Raw genomic sequence first — 20,714 nt, 5'->3', positions numbered from 1 at the left:
CTCAATTATGGGCAATTAAATTCTGGAAATATATCTGTCGTATATAAACATTTCAGGCTGTCAGCATAAACCACAAAATATATCTTTCAACTCTGTTTTTTTCACCAAAATAATATTCGAATAAGAGCCCCCTAATTCGAATTTTGAGAGCGCCCTGGGCGCTTATTACGTCAAATACGGTAGTTTGAAAATCAAGATACACCCCCATGCTTGCCGTAAAAGGCAACTCTGCTTGTCGTAAAAGGTGACTAACGGGATCGTGTGGTCAGGCTCGCTGACTTGGTTGATGCATGTCAGTGTATCCCATTTGCGTGGATCAATGCTCATGATGTCAATCACTGGATTGTCTGGTCCAGACTATTATTTACAGACCACCGTCATATAGCTGGAATATTGCTGAGTGCGGCGTTAAACAACAAACCAACCAACCAAGATACACCCCTGGTATCTTCTTGACATAGTTCCCAATCCAATATGTTTTTGTTCCATCCAAACATGTTTTTGATGTCATAGATTGATGTTGCAGAACTAAAGCATTCATTTGTGACACTGATATAGATTAGATCCCTTTGAGGAATTAGAACTATAACATTGAACTTACTTAATATGTATTGCCTTCATATCTCGTGGGTTTTGACAATGTGTACACTTCACAACTAGTTTACGTTTAGTTATGATGTGATATGTAACATGTTAGAAAGAAAAATTGTTATTTTCTCTTTTTTTATGCAAATATTTGAAGTCCTATAACTTCCTTGTCTTTTTGTGTGAAAAATGTTTGCATATAGCTGCTGTTTGTGAACTTGATGATGTTAAGCCAACTGTACTCGCTTCTACATTATAGTTGGTGATGTTTTGAAGCAGCATTGTTATGTAACGTCTCCATTCTCCTTCATGTGAGTCAGTAAGTTCGGTTTAACGCTGCTTTGAACAGTATTCCAGTTGTATTACTCGTGTCATCTTGATGTGATGCAGGTCTCCAACATTTACCACTTTTTTAAACCCACAAGCATGGGTATGGTCCAGACAAAAATAGAAACATCATTGGGGCGAAGCGGGATTTAAACCCACAACAGGGAAGCCCTAGACGACTGGACCACCCGTGGTCCCCTACAGTAAGGTCAGGGCCAGTCATCTCAGGCACCTTGTTTAGGCCAGAAATCTATGATCTTGGTTCGAATCCCTGATTGTTTTTAGGTTTGTCTGCACCTTACCTGTGCTCATGGGTTTCACCAAAGTGGTTAACGTCTGAGACCTGCATCACTTTGGACTTTCTCCCTACATTAAGCTGACACATAGTAATTTGACTGGAATACTGTTCAAAGCAGCGTTCAACCCAACTAACTCACTCTCTCAGTATTGGCAGGCCTGTTTCATAGGGCCTGTGTTGAACCAAATGTTACTTGAAGCAAATGGAGACATGCATACCTCAGATATGTCTTCCAATATGTATTTCTTACCATACTGATCTGCTTGATGGACAGGCATTTACTTGTAATTGTTTCTAATCTTGTGCTAGTTTCCAAATACAGTTTGAGACATGTTATTTGTGTTTGTTGTATATACAATACTGCCTAATTTCACGAAAGTGACTGTTGTACTTCTATTATATTATGGGCAATTTAATTCTGGAAAAATATATCTGTCGTACATAAACATTTCAGGTTGTCAGCTTAAACCATAAAATTGATCTTTCAACTCTGGTCTTTTTCACCAAAATAATATTCTAATAAGAGCCCCCTATTCCTAATTTTGAGAGTGCCATGGGCGCTTATTACGTCGAATACGGTAGTTGTTTTTAACAAGCATGGGTTGCTGAAGAAAGAAACTACCCCAAATCTTCACAGGTAAAAAAATGTAAATGAGTTGCAACCAATCTCAATTGTTTATCATATTGACATAATATTTTTTTCACTTAAATTACGATCCTTGCTCGACTTAGCCAGCTTAGTTTCATTTCGACTTTATTTTCAAACATGAGTTCTCACTCTTTGGAACGGAGATCAGCCTTTCACTCACTTCCCCCGTCACTGAAGTCTCCCCCAAATAAAGAGCATGCATCCCTCAATGTTGAGGAGATACATTTTAGCATGTCTTTTTCCTTTGGTGAAGGCAAAGTTTCTGAGACACTGTCTACATCTATTCAAGAAGGCCAGACTTGTGCAGGCTGCTGCCAAAGTCTTACATAAGTTCAGTCACATTTCATAAAACCGTCTTACTGTTCCAATGCATCTCTGAATTTCCAGATTCAGTGGGAAAACAGTGTGTCGAGTTCCTGCACATTTTTTTATTAACTTGGCGGTCGGGTAGCCTTGTGGTTAAAGCGTTCGCTCGTCACGCCAAAGACCCGGATTCGATGCCTGACATGGGTACAATGTGTGAAGCCTATATCTGGTGTCCCCCGCTGTGATATTGCTGGAATATTGCTAAAAGCGGCGTAAAACCACACTCACTCATTGTATTCTCCTCCGAGAATTTCTAAAATATTCTTCTTTTTTTTTGGTACGAGAAGCATAGCTATTTATGATTTATCAATTGCTATTAATGGATAAACAAAAAGCATTGTAGAACATCAAACCTGCCTATAACTATTTACATGAGTACTTGCTCTTTTGATACAAGAGCCACAATGAATGTTATTTTCCCTCGATTGTTCCTATCTTTGGTCCATTTTTCACCATACTTGTATGTATTTTTACCAAAATAGTAATAAATACTACAAAGGAAGTTTAATTACACTATTAGGTTAATGTGTTTCAAGGAGTCAGCGTAAGCAATTTTTTTTTATGGTGATGGTAAATCATGTCATTTGAGGCCTACCCAACTATACGTGGGCGACACCTACAACAAAATATAGCATGAAAAGGTATTGTTTTTTTTATATTCGGTACAAGTATACTATACACTCTCTTCATGTTACATCTCAAGAGCGTTGTAGTGGGTTTCACTTATTGTGTCCAACGTCTTTAAAGAATGACTGAAATGTAGAGATAGGAAAACGTACCACAAATTTCAACTCTGTTCAGTTAGAATGCAAGTAATGTATTGACGGAACCATTAAGCTTTGGGTTGTCAACGCTGAAAATCAAGGACAACCCGATTATGACAAACTCACTTCAGCCATTGTCAGCTAGCTTCCTCTTCAGAATAAATTAAAGGCGTTCGGACAAGCTCCACAGCTCATGCACTCTAGGAGGCAGACTTCGAACTGTTTGCTACAAGTACATCAGAACTGTGATTTGAAGAAGCAAAGAAGAATGCAGAGTGTATTATAAACACTTTATTTACAAAACTCCCCCTCTCTCTTCATTACAGATAGCAGCTGCCATGAGTTGTCTCCCCCCAAAAGGGGAGACAACTTAGTTCACCAAACCACCTCCTAAACCTCAAATATGGCTGCCGTATCGGCAAATGGCACAGAGAATGCTTTGAAATAGCTAAACGAGGTCACCTAGTGACCTTTACAGAAACATGAAATACTGCAAGATATGAATGATGAATATTGTGGTCTATGGTGTACCATTCATCTTTGGCTTTGGTTTCAAGTAGGAAATGGAAATGAATAAATTATTTTGCAATTGTATTCAGGCACATCAAATGTGTACTAGTTCCTTTAGGAACTGTTTACCATTTACAATTTGTTAGAAATTAGCTGTAAATGACAGCGAGAAAATAATTTGTTAAAAGAAATCAGTGGACTGAAAATGTTGGCATCCAAAGTTCACAAATGATCTAACAATGATAATGTGTACAATTTGATTTGCAAAATGTTCAATACTTATGTTTTCATCGCCTAGAAATTCAGCAGCCGATTAAAATGTAAACTTGCAGTACCACCTCAATGTTGTTTCACCAGCCTGATAATTGCTGCTGAGATTATTCTCAGATTAATATTACTATACCCTGAGATTGTAAACTTCTGTCTAAACAACCTGTAGCTATTCAAGTCGATCGTCCAGATGGAATAGCCAAGTCTACACAAAGTCAACATGATCATAACATTGGTCCTTTTCCTAGTCACTTCGTAAAGGTACTTGTATCCATATCAAAATGTTGGACTGACAGAACAAAGATAGTTGAAATCCACAAATCATCCGTCTTCCGTACTTTTAAGTGTTTTATCTATACAAAACATGCACAGGACATATGTTGACAGTTCATTTGTGTTAAGACTCCGCCATTCCATGACGATGCGACATAGCACCTTTAAGGCTCTACTAGAAAACTCCAAACTAAGTTTCATGCATAGATCAATGCACTTCTTGTAATTCACCAAAATAAAAAATAGTTTTGAGTGCACATGAAACCTCAAGATATTTTTCAAACATTTCACCTTGTGACATTTACACTGTCATTTACAGTAGATATAACACCTTGACAAGCGCTTCTATGACAAACATACATGTTACCTTTAGGGTCCAGACGTGTGAACCCACTTTCAAATTGAACAGCAATGAAAAAAAGAATAAAGCTCAATTAAATCTTGTCTAGAAATGTTATTTACACATTTTGTAGATACGGATGGATTGGAGGTTAATATACCAACAATGCTTGTATCAAAAGGTTCCAAACAATGTGTCTTGTGCATAACACTTCAAGTAAAATTCTTTTGACCATTTTTACTGAAAAATATGCTGTTTTGACTATTGGTACTCAGTCCCGACTTCTCTCCTACCAGCTGGTACAATGGAAATATGCCGGTGGAGGTCTCGGACTGTTTCTGTTTCACCTCAATTCTTCTTCTATGCTGCCTTTGATTTCACAGACCTCTGACTAACACCTCATCTCAAGCAAGAAAAATGTAACATACAACGAATTCTTCAAATTTAAACATTGTTCACCATATACTTGGTTGAAGAGAAGCTTGTGGTGCCCTCGAAAACCATCACAACAAAGTTGGGCAGCAGATACAGGTGGACCACGATTAGTTCATATGACCAAACAAGATACGGACAAACTGAAATCATTGCTGGAAAAGGATTGGCCACTTGCCTATGTTTAAGGTATCCAGCCAGTACAATGTTCTCATTTTTCCAAGGACACCGAAGTCATTTTGGCCTTAGCTATAAATATGTAGAATTTTTCCGAAAACAAAGAAATTCCAAATCAGAACAAATACATGCATTTATCCCTTACAAATTTAAAAGGTGAGGATCTTAATTTTATTAATTTTATTCCATGTGCTGCCATCTGTGAAGTGATGGTTCTTTTTCCACAACGATGCGTCTCTGTGTCAACCCTGAGAGATGCCTCCAAAATGCATGATGGGTAAAGCTCTTACAACAAGATCGACGTTTGATCCTCCATTGCCTGTCATGGGGCCTCGGGATTAAGTCTCTTTGTCCTACATGTGGAAGGAAAACATTTTGACCAATGTTCATCTCAATAGATTGGCCATTGAAAGCATACTTTGAAAGCATACTTCGGAACCATGAATTTCTTCCCTTGTGTAGAGACTAATCCCGAGCACCCAGCCCGAGAAATTCATTTTTTGGTTTACCAAGTCACTTAAACCAGTGCAAAATTGATTTCACAAGACCTCATTGGGTAGCTTCGTCCACTCCAAGATAACCCCAAAAAAGAATGATTTTAATTGTTTTCAATAAACATAATTGAATCAATTCAGCTTATTTGTCATAGCAACACTGTAAACAATCTTTATATTTATAAAGCTTTGAGAATTAATCTGTTCAGAATTCAAAGTAGAAAGAACTTGTTTCAAATTACTCAAATTGTACATGTCAAGAACAAGTATGTTTTATGGATCGGGGCAATATTTGGTAGAATTTCTAAGGCTGAGCCCCCATCATTAACGCAACACAGTGAGAATGGAATGGGGTCTGCTCCTTCACTCGGAGTGAAGGGGTCAAATAAACAGTAATAAACACTCAAACCTCTGGGAAATAGTAATAACACTCTCTCGACTACGTCAGCCAGACACGACAATGTAAGAAGTCCAGTGAACAAGAAGCAACTTCAGCACTGGCTGCCTGGTAATACAAGCGCAGCAATATGGATGCAAACAATGGAAGGTGGCAGGACATGTCACCCCTTGGACCAAAGGAAAAAAAAAAGTTTTTCTGGGTGTCTTAAGTACATAAGTACCAAAACAGTTCATCCTTCTCCCTCCAAATAAATGATTTTGATAATGACACCCACGACCCCTCCAAATGTACTATATTGATTATATAGCCAATATCTCAATTGCATTGACTGATTCAAACATCTGATCTCTCCACTGCAATACTTTTTCACTACATTGAGCAATCTACCCTTCCTGCCATGACGGCTCCTTCCCTCTGCCCCTTCCTCCATAGTGTGCTATCCTAGCGCACTACACCTCAGCGTCTGATGCATGCACGGCCACGAGGTAAACGCCACCTGCTTGCCACTTCCGAAAACTGACCAACGGGAATCAACAGAGAAGTTGACAGACAAAAGGTTCAAAATACAGAAATAAACAGCGAGTTGATAACTAAAGAAAAGCACAAAACCTGACTGGGACAATGTCATTTCCAAACCACATGGTTGGTCATTTCTGTTAATTCCATTCGTTTCCCAGTGGCGAGAATGAGCATAATAATCATGAAATAACAATCACATCTGCTGCAGACAAAGGATTCAAAGGTCATAATAAATATTCCATAACCATTTAACTAAAGGCATTTTATGTTGCCTTGAAACTTTACACCAATCGAAGCAAACAGGGATGAAGAAAATAGATTTTGTTTGAGTAGAGTTTTATTTAAAGGGTACAAATTCGGAACCGGGGGACGAAAATTGTTCAATTTGTCTGCAGCTCTACATACAATTGGATCATAATTGAAACACAAAGGAAAGGACCTTAAACCTGGGTAAACACGCGAGCTCTCTAGTCTGGGTCTCATACGTGACGACCCGTGAAGCACAAGACAAGATGACGATGTATGCATCTGGCAACAACACGAAAATTGATGTGCATTTTACATGCAGACCTTTCAATATTCAGAAAATATGCACACTACAACACCAGCAACCTACTGGGGTGGAACCTGGCATGGACAGGGGTCAATACACCTCCCCCGTCATCCTCAACCAGACGGTACGCTTCGACAGGGACATTGTGCTCCTTCCGTGTTACCCACATGGTCAAGAAATTCGTAGTCCAATCACAATTCAATGTAACCCACACATATAAAAACTCATGGACAGTTTCAATTGAACATAAAGAATACTCAGGACATGACGTCAAACTCCCCAAACCCTGAATTAAGGTATAGCAATTAACAAACCTAACCAAATTTTCAAAACAAACAACGCTGATTGTGGACCATGTGGGTGAACCCCGGATGGATAGGTGGTGCAGTTCCAGTCTCTCTCCGCCCCAGCAAAGCCCCCGTTTAGGCCTCAGGGCAGTTGCGAGCTACATGGCCCTTGTTCTGACACTGGTAGCAAGTGACTTCTGGCTCCTCTTCTTCGGGGCACTCGCGGGCAAAGTGGCCAGCCTGACCACATCTGCGGACGAAGTAATGGGGGATGTATTATCAAGACAATCAATCCAATTGTGCCTAATAAGGAAATAAAATGCCCATTTTGAAGTTCATACAATCAGGTCAACTGCTTACCTTGTTTTAACGATGAGCTTGTCTAAAGTCTGAATTAATCATGTTAATAAATTTTGTCTTAGATATTTTGGTCTCTAGTTTATAGTTCAAGAGGTTTTATAAGAAATTAAATACCAAACAGTTTTATTCTAAATTACCTCCGTTCCCAGTTATGTACATAGATGCTTGAAACAGGTTTAAATAAATAAAAGCGAAACAAAAGAAAAATTGCGCCATCCTAAAAATATTGAATCAATTCAATGGAAATCCAATTCACTTTAAACTTTGCCTCACATTACATGAAAACTTTACATTGTGTTTGTTGTTTAATACCGCACTCAGCAATATTCCAGCGAAGACGGCCATCTGTAAATAATCAAGGCTGGACTAGACCATCCAGTGATTGAAAACTATATGTGGGTGAGTGTGTTAGTTTGGTTAAACACAGCTTTGAACAGTATTCAAGTTATATCAAGGCGTGTGAGCTCAATGTGGGAAGAAAGCTCGAAGTAATGCAGGCATCAGATGATCACTACAAGAGTTATTACAATAAATCGTAGTATCAATATATTGCTATTAGTAAGCACTTAAAGTAAATAAATCAATTGTCAAATCAGTCTCCGATCAATAGTATTGATTTCATTAAGAATATCGATAGTTTTGATTGTATTTACAATATCAATAAAATACATGTAATGCACTATTTCTTAAATTATCAGGGTAAAGAAAAAAACAAGTAAGTCATATCTCATATGTACTTTTCATTTGTTGTTGTCGTTCTCACATTCAAAGGAAACTTCGGTTCCAAGGTTTAATTCAACTCTAAAATCCATCTAAAATGATACACTGAAAACTATTGATATTTATCGCAATAGTTGCTTAAACTATCGATATTTATCGCAATAGTTGCTTTAAATATCAATAGTTATCGCAAAAGAGATTTCCAGACTACTTTTGTGACTACTACTCCTGCATGGGTATGGTGCCTCGAACCTAGAAACAATCAGGGCGAACCAGGATTCAAAACCACATGTAGAGTTTTGGTGTGCCCAAGGGATGCAACTCTGCACAGCAAATTGCAGCACTTTCAGCAACTGGGCTACCCATGCCCCCTGATAAATATTAAATTGTCTTCAACCAACCTGTAGCAATTTCCAGTTTTCTCTGACTGGGGACAGTCTCTGGCCAGATGGTCAGAATCGCCACAGTTGTAGCACTTCTTGTCACGTCTGCTTGGAGAATCCCCAACCACTTGGCTGGTGCAGTCCCGAGCAATGTGTCCTGGGCTGCCACAGTTGTAGCAACTCTTGGTCACAGGCTCTGTGCAGTCGCGCTGGATGTGGCCAGTTTTGCCACAGTTATAGCAGGACCCTGAAGCAGACACAAGCAGGATAGTTCAACAGTGCTTACACTCACCTTATGATCATATTGAAAGGTTTCATTATCTATTTCTGTGGGGATTCAATGTTCGAAATTCAATGGGGTTCTGCGGTCACTCAAGTGTTTTGTTATAGTACATTAAACAAAGGAGTCTCTAAATCTTTAACATTAAGGTTAACACATAACCTGGGACGTAATAACCCGTAATGCATAATTTCGAACATTGAATACATGGAATATGGTACAAAAACATCCAACATTTTCACATTCAGAAAGTTGTCAATACAGGAGTTTGCCCATTATTGGCAAGATGCAACAACAAATATTTGCAACCAAATTTAACCTGAGAACTTGATATTTCACAACACCAGCAGACAGTATGTGGTACAGTAACCCTGGCAACCAGTGTTAAAAAAGCAGAGAGTTTTTAATGTTCATAGCATAAATATTGTGAAATATTGACAAATGAAATTTCTCATAAAAAGTGTGAGCTCATTATGACAATATGAGACTTCTGATGCATTCTGTCCGTTAGTGATAAAGCGGCCCACGGCTAAATGTGTTAGCGTGACGAGTTGGGATAACAAGGAGAAAGTGAACAACACCTCGCACATGTGCAGCCATTCAGAGAAAATTGAAACAGTTGGAGTTTGTTTATGGTGTGTGTTGTAATAAGTTAGAAGCCGACAGGCACCACGATCAGTACATAAAGGGGCATGGCACCACGATCAGTCCATAATGGGCATGGCACCACGATCAGTCCATAAGGGGACATGGCACCACGATCAGTCCATGTGGGGACATGGCACCACGATCAGTCCATGTGGGGACATGGCACCACGATCAGTCCATAAGGGGACATGGCACCACGATCAGTCCATAAGGGAACATAGCGCCACGATCAGTACATGTATTGACAGGGCACCACGATCAATCCATGTGGGGGTATGGCACCACGATCAGTCCATGTGAGGACCTTACACCACGATCAGTCCATAAGGAAACATGGCACCACGACCAGCCCATAAGGAAACATGGCACCACGATCAGTCCATAAGGAGACATGGCACCACGATCAGTCCATAAGGAGACATGGCACCACGATCAGTCCATAAGGAGACATGGCACCACGATCAGCCCATAAGGAGACATGGCACCACGATCAGTCTATAAGGACACATGGCACCACGATCAGTCCATAAGGAGACAAGGCACCACGATCAGCCCATAAGGAGACATGGCACCACGATCAGTCCATAAGGAGACATGGCACCACGATCAGTCCATAAGGACACATGGCACCACGATCAGTCCATAAGGAGACAAGGCACCACGATCAGCCCATAAGGAGACATGGCACCACGATCAGTCCATGTGGGGACATGGCACCAGGATCAGTCCATATGGAAACATGGCACCACGATCAGTCCATAAGGATACATGGCACCACGATCAGTCCATAAGGATACATGGCACCACGATCAGTCCATAAGGGGACAAGGCACCACGATCAGTCCATAAGGACACATGGCACCACGATCAGTCCATAAGGACACATGGCACCACGATCAGTCCATGTGGGGACATGGCACCACGATCAGTCCATGTGGGGACATGGCACCACGATCAGTCCATAAGGAGACATGGCACCACGATCAGTCCATGTGGGGACAAGACACCACATCAGTCCATAAGGAGACAAGGCACCACGATCAGTCCATAAGGGGACAAGGCACCACGATCAGTCCATAAGGAGACATGGCACCACGATCAGTCCATAAGGAGACATGGCACCACGATCAGTCCATGTGGGGACAAGGCACCACGATCAGTCCATGTAGGAACATAACAACGATCAGTCCATGTAGGAACATAACAACGATCAGTCCATGTGGGGTGAGAGCCATTTGGAACAATATGTCAGGAACATCACAGTGCCCCAGGATAACATAGCCAAACAGTTTTGAGTCCACTCGCCCAAAATTTGCTCTTACCATTTTTCATACATTTTAGTGTTGTCATATGGTCTGCTATTAGCTAAGTTTACGACACCCATCAGTGTTTGCAGGCTCTTAAAACTGCCAGTCCCCATGGACTGGCAACTTGAAATACTACCTATGAATTACCAGTCCAAATCTAATTTTACGGTAAAAAATTGGTAATTACCACTAAACGTAAAACACTGAAAGTCTTTACTTCGCTCATGTGGCTCAAGTGGGAGACTGTTCTAACATTGAAAAGCTCTTACATGTACAATCCAAGGATAATGGCTCATATTTGTTTGCTTGCTTGTTCATAGGCTAGAAAGATATTGTGTAGTACATGTCTTATGAAGTTGGCTGTTACAATATGCAACATTAGAAATTGGCACTCATCCTTTAGTCCTTGCCAATCTGGCCAGTAGTTAAGGTGTCATAAGGACTACTGGAAATATGCCCTTTTTAAGGGTTTTGCCACATGTTATCATTGTAAGGACTAGTGGACTAAAACCTGTTTATAACAGGATATGCATGAGTTAGCGAGGACCTTCTCTTCCCTCATATCCACACTGCAACGTCGTGGCTTGTATTACAACAGTCTGTAGGTATTGTCGTGATAATATGTAGATCTCTAGAAGCATAGTTGTATCCCCAAACATGCGTTATTAGACAGTTACAGAAACAAGAAACAAGAAATCACAGGTATTTATTTGACTTATGCTGAAAATGCAAGATTCAACTTATGTTATTTGGCATGTTCAGTTTGGGTGAGTGAGTATGGTTTTATGCCGCTTTTAGCAATATTCCAGCAATATCACGGCGGGGAACACCAGAAATGGGCTTCACACATTGTACCCATGTCGGGAATCAAACCCGGGTCTTCGGCGTGACAAGCGAACGCTTTAACCACTAGGCTACCCGACCGCCCCTTGTTCAGTTTGGAAACAATAATGATTTCAAAAAGCAAAGTCGCTTGTGAAGTTTCACAAGTTTGAACTTCTTTGAGAAGAGTCCTGTTGGTTTGAAATCATAAAACAATTATTAAAAAATGCTGTAATCCTGCAGCTTGGCTGCTCTGGGGTCACAGTACCCAGAAACATATAGGAAGAGTAAAGACCTAGTGGTAGTGAACTACCGTGGAAATGGGAAGGGAGGCTGGGTCATTTCACTTCGAAAAGCAGTGGTAGGAAAGGGGAATAAATGTGTCCCACCATACTGATCATAGTGTTGAAACTTCAGAAGGTAGACAACTAAGCATGTGCGCATCAGAAAGAAATGGGAATGCATTTCATCACTGGATACTCGACTTGTCCAACAAATTTGATTGCATAAAAATTTCAATGGCTGTACACGAGACTACACAAGCAAAGGCAAAGCTGAGATATGAGAACTATCCAACTAACACTGATAACAAAATACAACCAAAATAGACACAAAAGAAACTTAATTTACTACCAACAAAACCCACAACTTGTCACAACAAAAATTTATACATCTAGTGCTGTTTGCCCTTCATTAATTTCCACAAAGTGCACCAGTGCAGGAACTATAGTCGCTAGTCCAAAGCAGGACTCAAGTCATCTGTGAGAAATCTACATAATTGTATCATAATTTGTATGTTGGTCAAACCTTTCAGACCAAAAGTGTCCATAGGCAAGTTATTTGACACAAGCTTGAGGTGATGTGTACAAAACAACCTTGGCGTTATGACTAGAGGGATTTATCTAGAGTTCTAAACTAAGTGTCCTTGGCAGGCAAATTGGGAAAACATAACATGATTTTGTTCAAAATTTGATTTTTTACAATTCCTATTTTCTTAAATTTAAGAAATAAGAAATTTTATGTCAAATGGGATTTTTTTTATGATCATTTGCTGCAGATATGGGGCTGAATATTGGTCTGTGAGCAGGTCTACATAAATCCCTGGAGTGTCGCAAGTCTATGAAAATGTATGGGAGTTACGATCCCCCTTAGCGCAAAGATCACCTTGGACAACGCCACCTCGGTCTTGGATCTAAGGTTTCAGAAAAGAAAAGTCTGAACCAAGACTAATAACTGAGCAAGAAATTAATTGCCAGAAAAGGTTTATGCATTACCACAGTCAGAGTGGTTCCTATGGGGACAAAACCCTGAATTTTGGCATGATGAGCTTTATCAAGTAGTCTACCCACTAGAATATAATCGTAACTGACCCCTAACTATATAGTGTTAGCAACTGGTCTAGCGACGGCAGTATTTGCAATGGTGCACTTTTTAAACTTAGCCAGATTCTACTGCTACATTCACCAAACTGGACAATGTAAAGCCTGATTACCTGAATCAAGATTGCTCTCGCAATCCTTCGCAAGGTGGCCTAGTAAATTACATTTATAGCAGCGCTCCGAGTTGTTCTTACAATCGCGGGCAAAGTGACCGTAACCAGAGCACTTGAAGCATTTATCTGAAATAAAGCACAGAGGCTCTCTAAACCCAGGATTTAACAAAAACAAGTGCTTATTCAAAATTATCCAGCCAAAAGCAGAAAATGTAAAACCGACCACCTCACTGAATTTTCCCTTTTTTGTTACAATAAAGATATGTAAAAAATTGGTAAATTCAATGTCTTTCTTTTTTGGGTCTGCTTTATACTCGTGACACAATATTACTGAAGAATGTTGGATTTATGTCTCTTATCAAAGCCATCTGAAAGTCTAAGAATAAAACATTGTCTCAATCGGTCATAATATGCTAGAACATTACTTTCCTGCTTGGTTTGATAGTAACTCCAGAAATATCATACTTGTATCAATGAACTTTCATACTCAATCGTAGCTGTAATGATCACAGACAATATCCAAAGGCTGAACTTCCTTCACATACTTGTCCAACAAATATCATGGACATTTTCTCGTATCAAGAGAAGTTTCTGACAACCAACTGAGGTGGATAGTCAACATTACATTCAATACAGTGATACAGTGAGTGACCAATGCATACCTTCTGTTGCGATGAGCACACTTGGATTTGGAAGTCCAAACAAATAGACTGCTTTTGATAAGGACTACATATAAGTGTAAACACAAGTTTTGATTTTCTCATGTCTAAGGAACCATCTTTTCAAAATATCCATATGAAAACAGCACTTTCCATATTTTCTAAAACAGATTTGCTTTAGAGCAGCAATCACAAGTAACTTTCAAAAGCTAACAAATCCCAACAAATGGAAGGACTCACATGTTCGTATTGACTTTCACATCTAAGGAACCATTTTTACAAATATCTATATGTAAAATCAGCTTACTTATGTTCTTAAGCAGATTTGCTTAATCATAAGTAACTTTCGAAAGTTTAACAAATCCCAACAAATGGAAGGACTTGCATTTTCATAGGATTGAAGTGCAGAGTGAATGAATGAAAGGGAGTTTCAGGGGAAAGCAAAACCTTATCAAATGATGTGTATGAAAATCCCTTAGGGTTCAATAACAATGTTTCTTTCTTCAAAGCCACAAACTGAAGCTTACCTCCACCACGGCCTCTTCCTCGTCCCCGGCCACCACCTCCACGGCCGCCGCCACCACCACCGCTTCCCCCATCACTTTTACATTCTCGGGCGAAGTGTCCCCGTATTCCGCACTTGTAACATTTGTCTGAGCTCATCCTCCTCAACACCTCTGCAACAGTATCCAGGGGTGTAATAAATGCCTTAAACCTTCTGTGTATTATGTGCAGTGTAATAACTTAAACATACCATGTCTTACAGAGTGTAATAAATGCCAAAAAAATACCATGTCTTATCAACGACCACAATGTAGCAAATGCCTTAAACATACTGAGTCATTACCTGTGTTGGATACAACTTCAAACTAGAAAACTTTCTTAAGGTAAAATACATTTGACAATTCTAAATGCCATCAATTATTCCATATGTTTAGTTTGAAGAAGACACATATTGGCGCTGTGAGGTTGACCCGGAGATGGAATTCTTTATGTTGCTGGCAGCATGGTCTGCAGTTTAACAGCCCTCACAGGGTGCAGATAATGAAACAACGAGCTGGGCAAAGCCATGGAGGAAAGCATGAGCACACACTGACACAAATCCACTCGGTCAAAGCTCCAGGTAGGCTGCATATTTGCATAAAATATCCAAGCTAAATCACTATAACCCCATGATTTGTATTTTTGGTTGTTTAATGGTGCACTCACCAATATTCCAGCTATATGACCATGATGACAGCGGTCTGTAAATAATCGAGTCTGTACCAGACAATCCAGTGATTGACATGAGCACTGATCCACGCAATTGGGATACGATGACATGCATCAACCGAGCCAGACCACCTTATACCATTAGTCGCCTCTTGCGACAATCATAGTCGCCTTTTACGGCAAGACCTATTCTACCCCCAGAGCTTCACGGGTCACCATAACCCCATGAATGTGAATTCTACTGCAATGTGTTGAGCACAGGTGTGCAACACCTCACTTATTAATACTGTAAGAGTTAGAAATGCTAAGAAGATATTTTAAAAAACGTCTTCTCAACCGTTTACTAAACTCAATACACTGGACCCAATAATGTAAAAATTCTATGAATACCCACAGAAAACTATCAATATCCAATGTGAATGACATGCGAGTACATACAATACTCAATATATTATCTGGATATTAGGCATATCTACCATGATTTTCAGCTCTAAAAGTAGCCATGTAGTAGTAGCAAGCTTAGCTAACCATGTCAGATGTGGAAGCATTCATGTAATTTCAAAATATTCTTTCTCATTCTGTCTCCATAATTGTTTTTGGCATATTGGTATAGTCCATAATCAGTGAGCCAACAGGACCTCGACACTGAATTAGGCCAATGGATTAATGCAATCCTATTTTCAATTTGCATAATCATCCATTCATTTCCAATTGATGTAGAATTTTTGTATTGAGTTATCGTATGGTTTCAACACGAGTGCTTTTATTAGTTCACTCTTTCATTAGCGTTGTCAGCTATGTAAAGTTGTACAACGTGTAACTTTAACGTATCAAGACACTGTTCAAAGAGTAATTGACTGCTTGCTTTAACAATTTAGAGAGGATAGGCATTTACGAGTTTTGCACTTTCGGGACACACCTTCGCAACTAATTTCAGTTTCTTGGCATTTTACAAGTCTCGGGCATATTGTGGGGTCTTCTAAGGGTTGTTAAAACATAAGATGTCTACATGTCATTATGAGTAAATCTTTCACACCAAAAAGACCTGAAATTACACATGCTCAATCAATTTCATCATATCTCACACAGGGTGACACAGATTGCTGACCTCATTGAGACAAAAATTACAAATCGCCTAAAGAGGGCCCCGCGCCATTCTCACGTGGGGCATGTGTTACAACTTTTGTCACGTGGAGCAGCGAAATATTGATACGCGTCCCGGCCCCGAATCCCGACCAAAAAAAACCAACTGATCTAAATAAATCATGAGATTTTCCGTAGTAAATTTAAACACTTTGTTTCGTGATGTTCAAACAAACGTGTAGTGATTATTAAGATGTAGAAAGGGGGAACAACCCACTCCCTGACCGACTTCCTCAAACGTGTTCACCACTCGTCAACACTTTACACGCTTATTTGACAATTGTCACCAACTATCAGTTAAGTTAATACTCATATCCCAGTTTACTATATAACATCCCACTGTTTGATCTAATGTACCGATGTTAGGCACGTTCCTTGAAGTGTATATGGCACGCAAGGTTGAACCACATCGTGAAAAACATGAAAAATGGCCACGAGAATTTTTACGATACAAACACGATCAACACGAGATGATGACGCTTCACAGAAACTTTATTACGACAAAACAATTATGATATCGGATGCACTGAAGCATATTTCGTATTTCAGTAATGTTACTATATGTGACAACGACGAAAAACTCACCCACAAACACCTAGACCTCCCCTCACCACGCTTATTTTCGCGCGTCGTTTATATGTTTTGCACACGGTTTGCTTCTCTTGTTTCTGAAGATTACACATTTTGCACACGAATCTAAGCTAGTTTGCGCACGTCTCCCATCGTCCTCACGCACCGGTAAGAGCACTTTGTGCATAAATGTGATTGATTGACCCAACATAGTTATCCGACAGGACGATAGACCCTTGCTGGAAGAAAACACCACCTTGACCGACTTCACGATATCGGTGACGTCATTACAGGTGGGCGGGGCCTGTTTCCAAAAATATCCTCACATTTCAATTACACACGCAAACGCTAATAAGACCCGAAGACCTACAACCAAAAATCCGCCGAGAATGTCTGCTGTCATATGAAAATATGACCTATTATGACATTTTCCTTGTCTGAAAAATATAAATTTTTCTGTCATATTAATACATCTAAAGGATTTCCTTGTGAAGAAATGTTTGAAAGATGTAATATCTGACAAAGAAATATATCGAAACGTGTAACGCCTTAGAAATGGAGAGGTTTTTTTTACAAGGAAGTGAAAGTGTTATTACTTACAGTGTTATAATTCTATTTCACATAACACTTCAGACACAATTAACTATTATTTATCCTATCTTAATACACCTGGTTAATTTACTATGGAAATGTTTATAACAGCTTATATACAAATTCTTCTTTCAAAAGGCAGCCGAATGCCCAACATTTACTTGCGAGACTAGTAAAGAGTTAATTGTCGGCTTAAATGATGGTGCCAAACCCCTCCCTCAAGATGCATCCGGCTTACCACTTGGCTTGGCGTCCAATTTAAGAACTCTTAAGTCATTTCAGTGTATACAACTGGGACAGTATTACACTGGAATTTTCACATAGTGTGCATGGCCATGCGTGCTCATAAGCATAAAATAGGACTAGCTATTTTATTGGTTTGTCACTCTGTGCAAGATAAAAGACAAAAAATATATTTAGACATTGAAATATTGGATCAGATAAACATTTCATGGCATCCAGCGAACTGCACTTTCCGGAATGCCATTTCACAGGGCTCGACATCCGCCGGGCCAAAATGGGGTGTGACACGTACCCTCTAAAATATATATTCACCCGTATGGGTCTCGAAGGCAACCCGTCTCTATGCACCATGAATGTGACTCGAACAACGCGACTGTGCTTGTCGTAAGAGGTGACTATGCATGTCGCAAGAGGCGACTAACGGGATCGGGTGGTCAGGCTGGCTGATTTGGATCATGCATATCACCTCATCCCAATTGCGGGGATCGATGCTCGTGATGTCAATCAATGGATTGTCTGGTCCAGACACGATTATTTACAGACCGCCGCCATATAGCTGGAATATTGCTGAGTGCAGCGTTATATAAACAACAAACAAACAAACTTGACCCGAGCAAGGTCGCACTGGCTGTAAAAAACAACCGAATTTTGATTTCCCTTAAAAGACCTTAAGATCTTATTTTGATTCAGCAACCATAACTGTGCTGTACAATAACTAGATGACATATATTGTTTTCTTTAACTGCGCACGGAGGTATGTATATCAAAATATTAGCATGTCATTCGATCGATAATTAATACTGAAACGCTGGTGTGATTGAAAACAGGCTTGGGCCTTTACTTTAAGCCTTAAAAAATACACCATAACCTTGAAAAGTGTGATCATAACCTTGAAAAGTATTATCATTGACTTAAAAAGGCTTTAAATTAAAAATATGGTGGCAAAAAGTTGTTTTGTATGATCCATTTAGACAAAGTAAACACATTTATAGTCGAATTAATTACACATCACTTGTTTGTTGTTTAACGCAATACTTAGCAATATTCCCGCTAGGCTGTAGGACGACGGCTGTACATAGTCGAGCCTGGACCAGGCAAACCATGCAGTGAAAGATGTATGTTACCTGCATGGGCGACGTCCCACGCCGTCCGGGTACACGATGACATGCGATGAACCAAGTCACCGAGCCTGACCACCCGGTCAGTTTCGTTGCCTCTTACGACTACCATAGGTAGCTGGGGACGTATAGTCCATGAATAACTTAACCATTAAACTAGTGCAACTTTATAAGGCCTAGGGACATATTCTGACCCGGAATCCCTGCAGGTGACACATTCGTAATACAATTTGTTCGAAACAATGCGGAAGTCGTGATAGCGCAAAACTCCATGCATGTGATGTGACCTTACGGGACGATTGCAAAGAATGGGGATAAAGTGCATTTGCGTAAACTTTATCCGTAGTTTGAAAGTAATAAAAATACGGCATATTTAACGACTGTTTCACTGTCAGAAAATGCGAAATACGTAGGCCAATGGAAAAAGATAGCCTTGTCGCTTTAAGCCTAGTCGATGGCCGACTTGAGGTTGATGTTGAATTCGTAATAGGACAGGGACGATTTTTTTAATTGATAGCGATCATCGCCATTAAAAGCTAACAAGGCTCCGCCAATGTGGCAGCTCAAGTTTGGTTCAAGTCACTTTACTCATTCACTTTGTCCGTTAGTGATGGACCTTCACAAAATAACACAGAAACAATCAGTTTCACACATCCCACAAATAATCTTTAAAAACTGATCTATATCAAGAACACATGCGAGTTATATATTACCAATGTACTGTGCAGAGTTGTGCCCCTTTACTGTGCCAGGAATCGCTATGTGTATTCCAGATTCCAGATTATAATCCTTCATATATAATCGTCTCTCTTTAAATTTTCTATAGCTCCGACGTTGAGTTGACACACCGTGACAGGACTTAAAATATTGTTACAATAGGCACTAGAACTCATATTTTATGCTCTGCAGATTATCATTCACTAGGCTGATTTTCTAAACGTTCACATTATATTGTGGATATTTGGAAGTTGATAATGCATGTCTGAATGTTAAGAATGCACGTGTATATACATTTTAGCGTTTACAATCCAGCTGTCCCTCAAATACTTAACTTTAAGTTTGATGAGCGTTAAGTTCTGATGAAAGCTTTCAATTTTTCAATAAGACATTTGCCTATGTGTTTATGGTGTGATATTCTGTTCTCAGTGGAGTTTAACACTGCATAGTCTGGTCTAAGTAGTGTGTTCTCACGTAGAGGTGTTGCTCCACGCTGTGGGATGCCACGACCTCACATTCACATTAATCGTGTAGGAAGTGTTCAGAGTAGGGAAAATATCTTTCTTTGCCCGTCACTATACTAATTATTGCTGTGACTGCCTTCATGGACTACGTGACAACCAGTTGGGTTCAAGGAGGGGCCTTCATGCAAGAGATTTGGAACCATTTCGAAAACCAAGGCCACGGTACCAACAATCCCTTGGAAGGGTGGCACAACAAGATAAAGAAACTTGCCAAGAAGTGCCACCCGAACATCTACGAGGTAGTGAAGCTATTTCAGCGAGAGCAGTCACTCAAAGAGGTTGCAGTCCTGAGACTCTCTCACCAGCGGTCAGAACCTTCACGAAGAAAGAAGTACAAGGCAATCGATGCATGTATTGCAGTAATTCAGTAATGACATTAAATCCATTATGATATTCATATGCTATTCATATTCATCAATGTAAAGTTTTGATGAATATGTTATCCTTGTTGAATACTAAATGAGAAAACAAGACTTGTTTTGTTATATACGGTAACCTGTTAGAATCACAAAGCATGTTTTGACAGCATAGCCGCGAGAGCCACATTATACAATCACGCAACCATAACCATTACCGCGAGAGCCACATCAATTTGGGCTATCTATTTTCGAAATGTGGCTTTGCCGGCCTGTAACCGCTGCGCCATTCGTTAGCGCATTAGTCACTTTTATGGATACCGGT

General features: G+C 39.8%; 1 protein-coding gene across 2 annotated transcripts; it reads right to left on the bottom strand.

The window, feature by feature from the left end:
- Positions 1 to 3,265: 3,265 nt before the first annotated feature.
- Positions 3,266 to 16,942, bottom strand: LOC139446050 (CCHC-type zinc finger nucleic acid binding protein-like). 2 transcript variants are annotated; one of them, XM_071227318.1, is made up of 5 exons: positions 16,856 to 16,942; positions 14,443 to 14,592; positions 13,257 to 13,382; positions 8,726 to 8,954; positions 3,266 to 7,494 (listed from the first exon to the last, which is right to left on the bottom strand). In XM_071227318.1, the coding sequence occupies exons 2-5, from the start codon at positions 14,576 to 14,578 to the stop codon at positions 7,380 to 7,382; spliced, it is 606 nt and encodes a 201-aa protein (XP_071083419.1). In that variant the 5' UTR covers positions 14,579 to 14,592; positions 16,856 to 16,942; the 3' UTR covers positions 3,266 to 7,379. The 2 variants fall into 2 exon arrangements, with proteins under 2 accessions (XP_071083419.1, XP_071083420.1); XM_071227319.1 differs by lacking the exon at positions 13,257 to 13,382.
- Between the last annotated feature and the right edge of the window lie 3,772 nt (positions 16,943 to 20,714).

This window comes from Haliotis cracherodii, unplaced genomic scaffold, assembly GCF_022045235.1.
Source record: "Haliotis cracherodii isolate W230 unplaced genomic scaffold, xgHalCrac1.p SCAF_6, whole genome shotgun sequence".
In the NCBI taxonomy this organism is placed as follows: domain Eukaryota; kingdom Metazoa; phylum Mollusca; class Gastropoda; order Lepetellida; family Haliotidae; genus Haliotis; species Haliotis cracherodii.
This window is presented reverse-complemented; position numbering and strand designations above follow the sequence as displayed.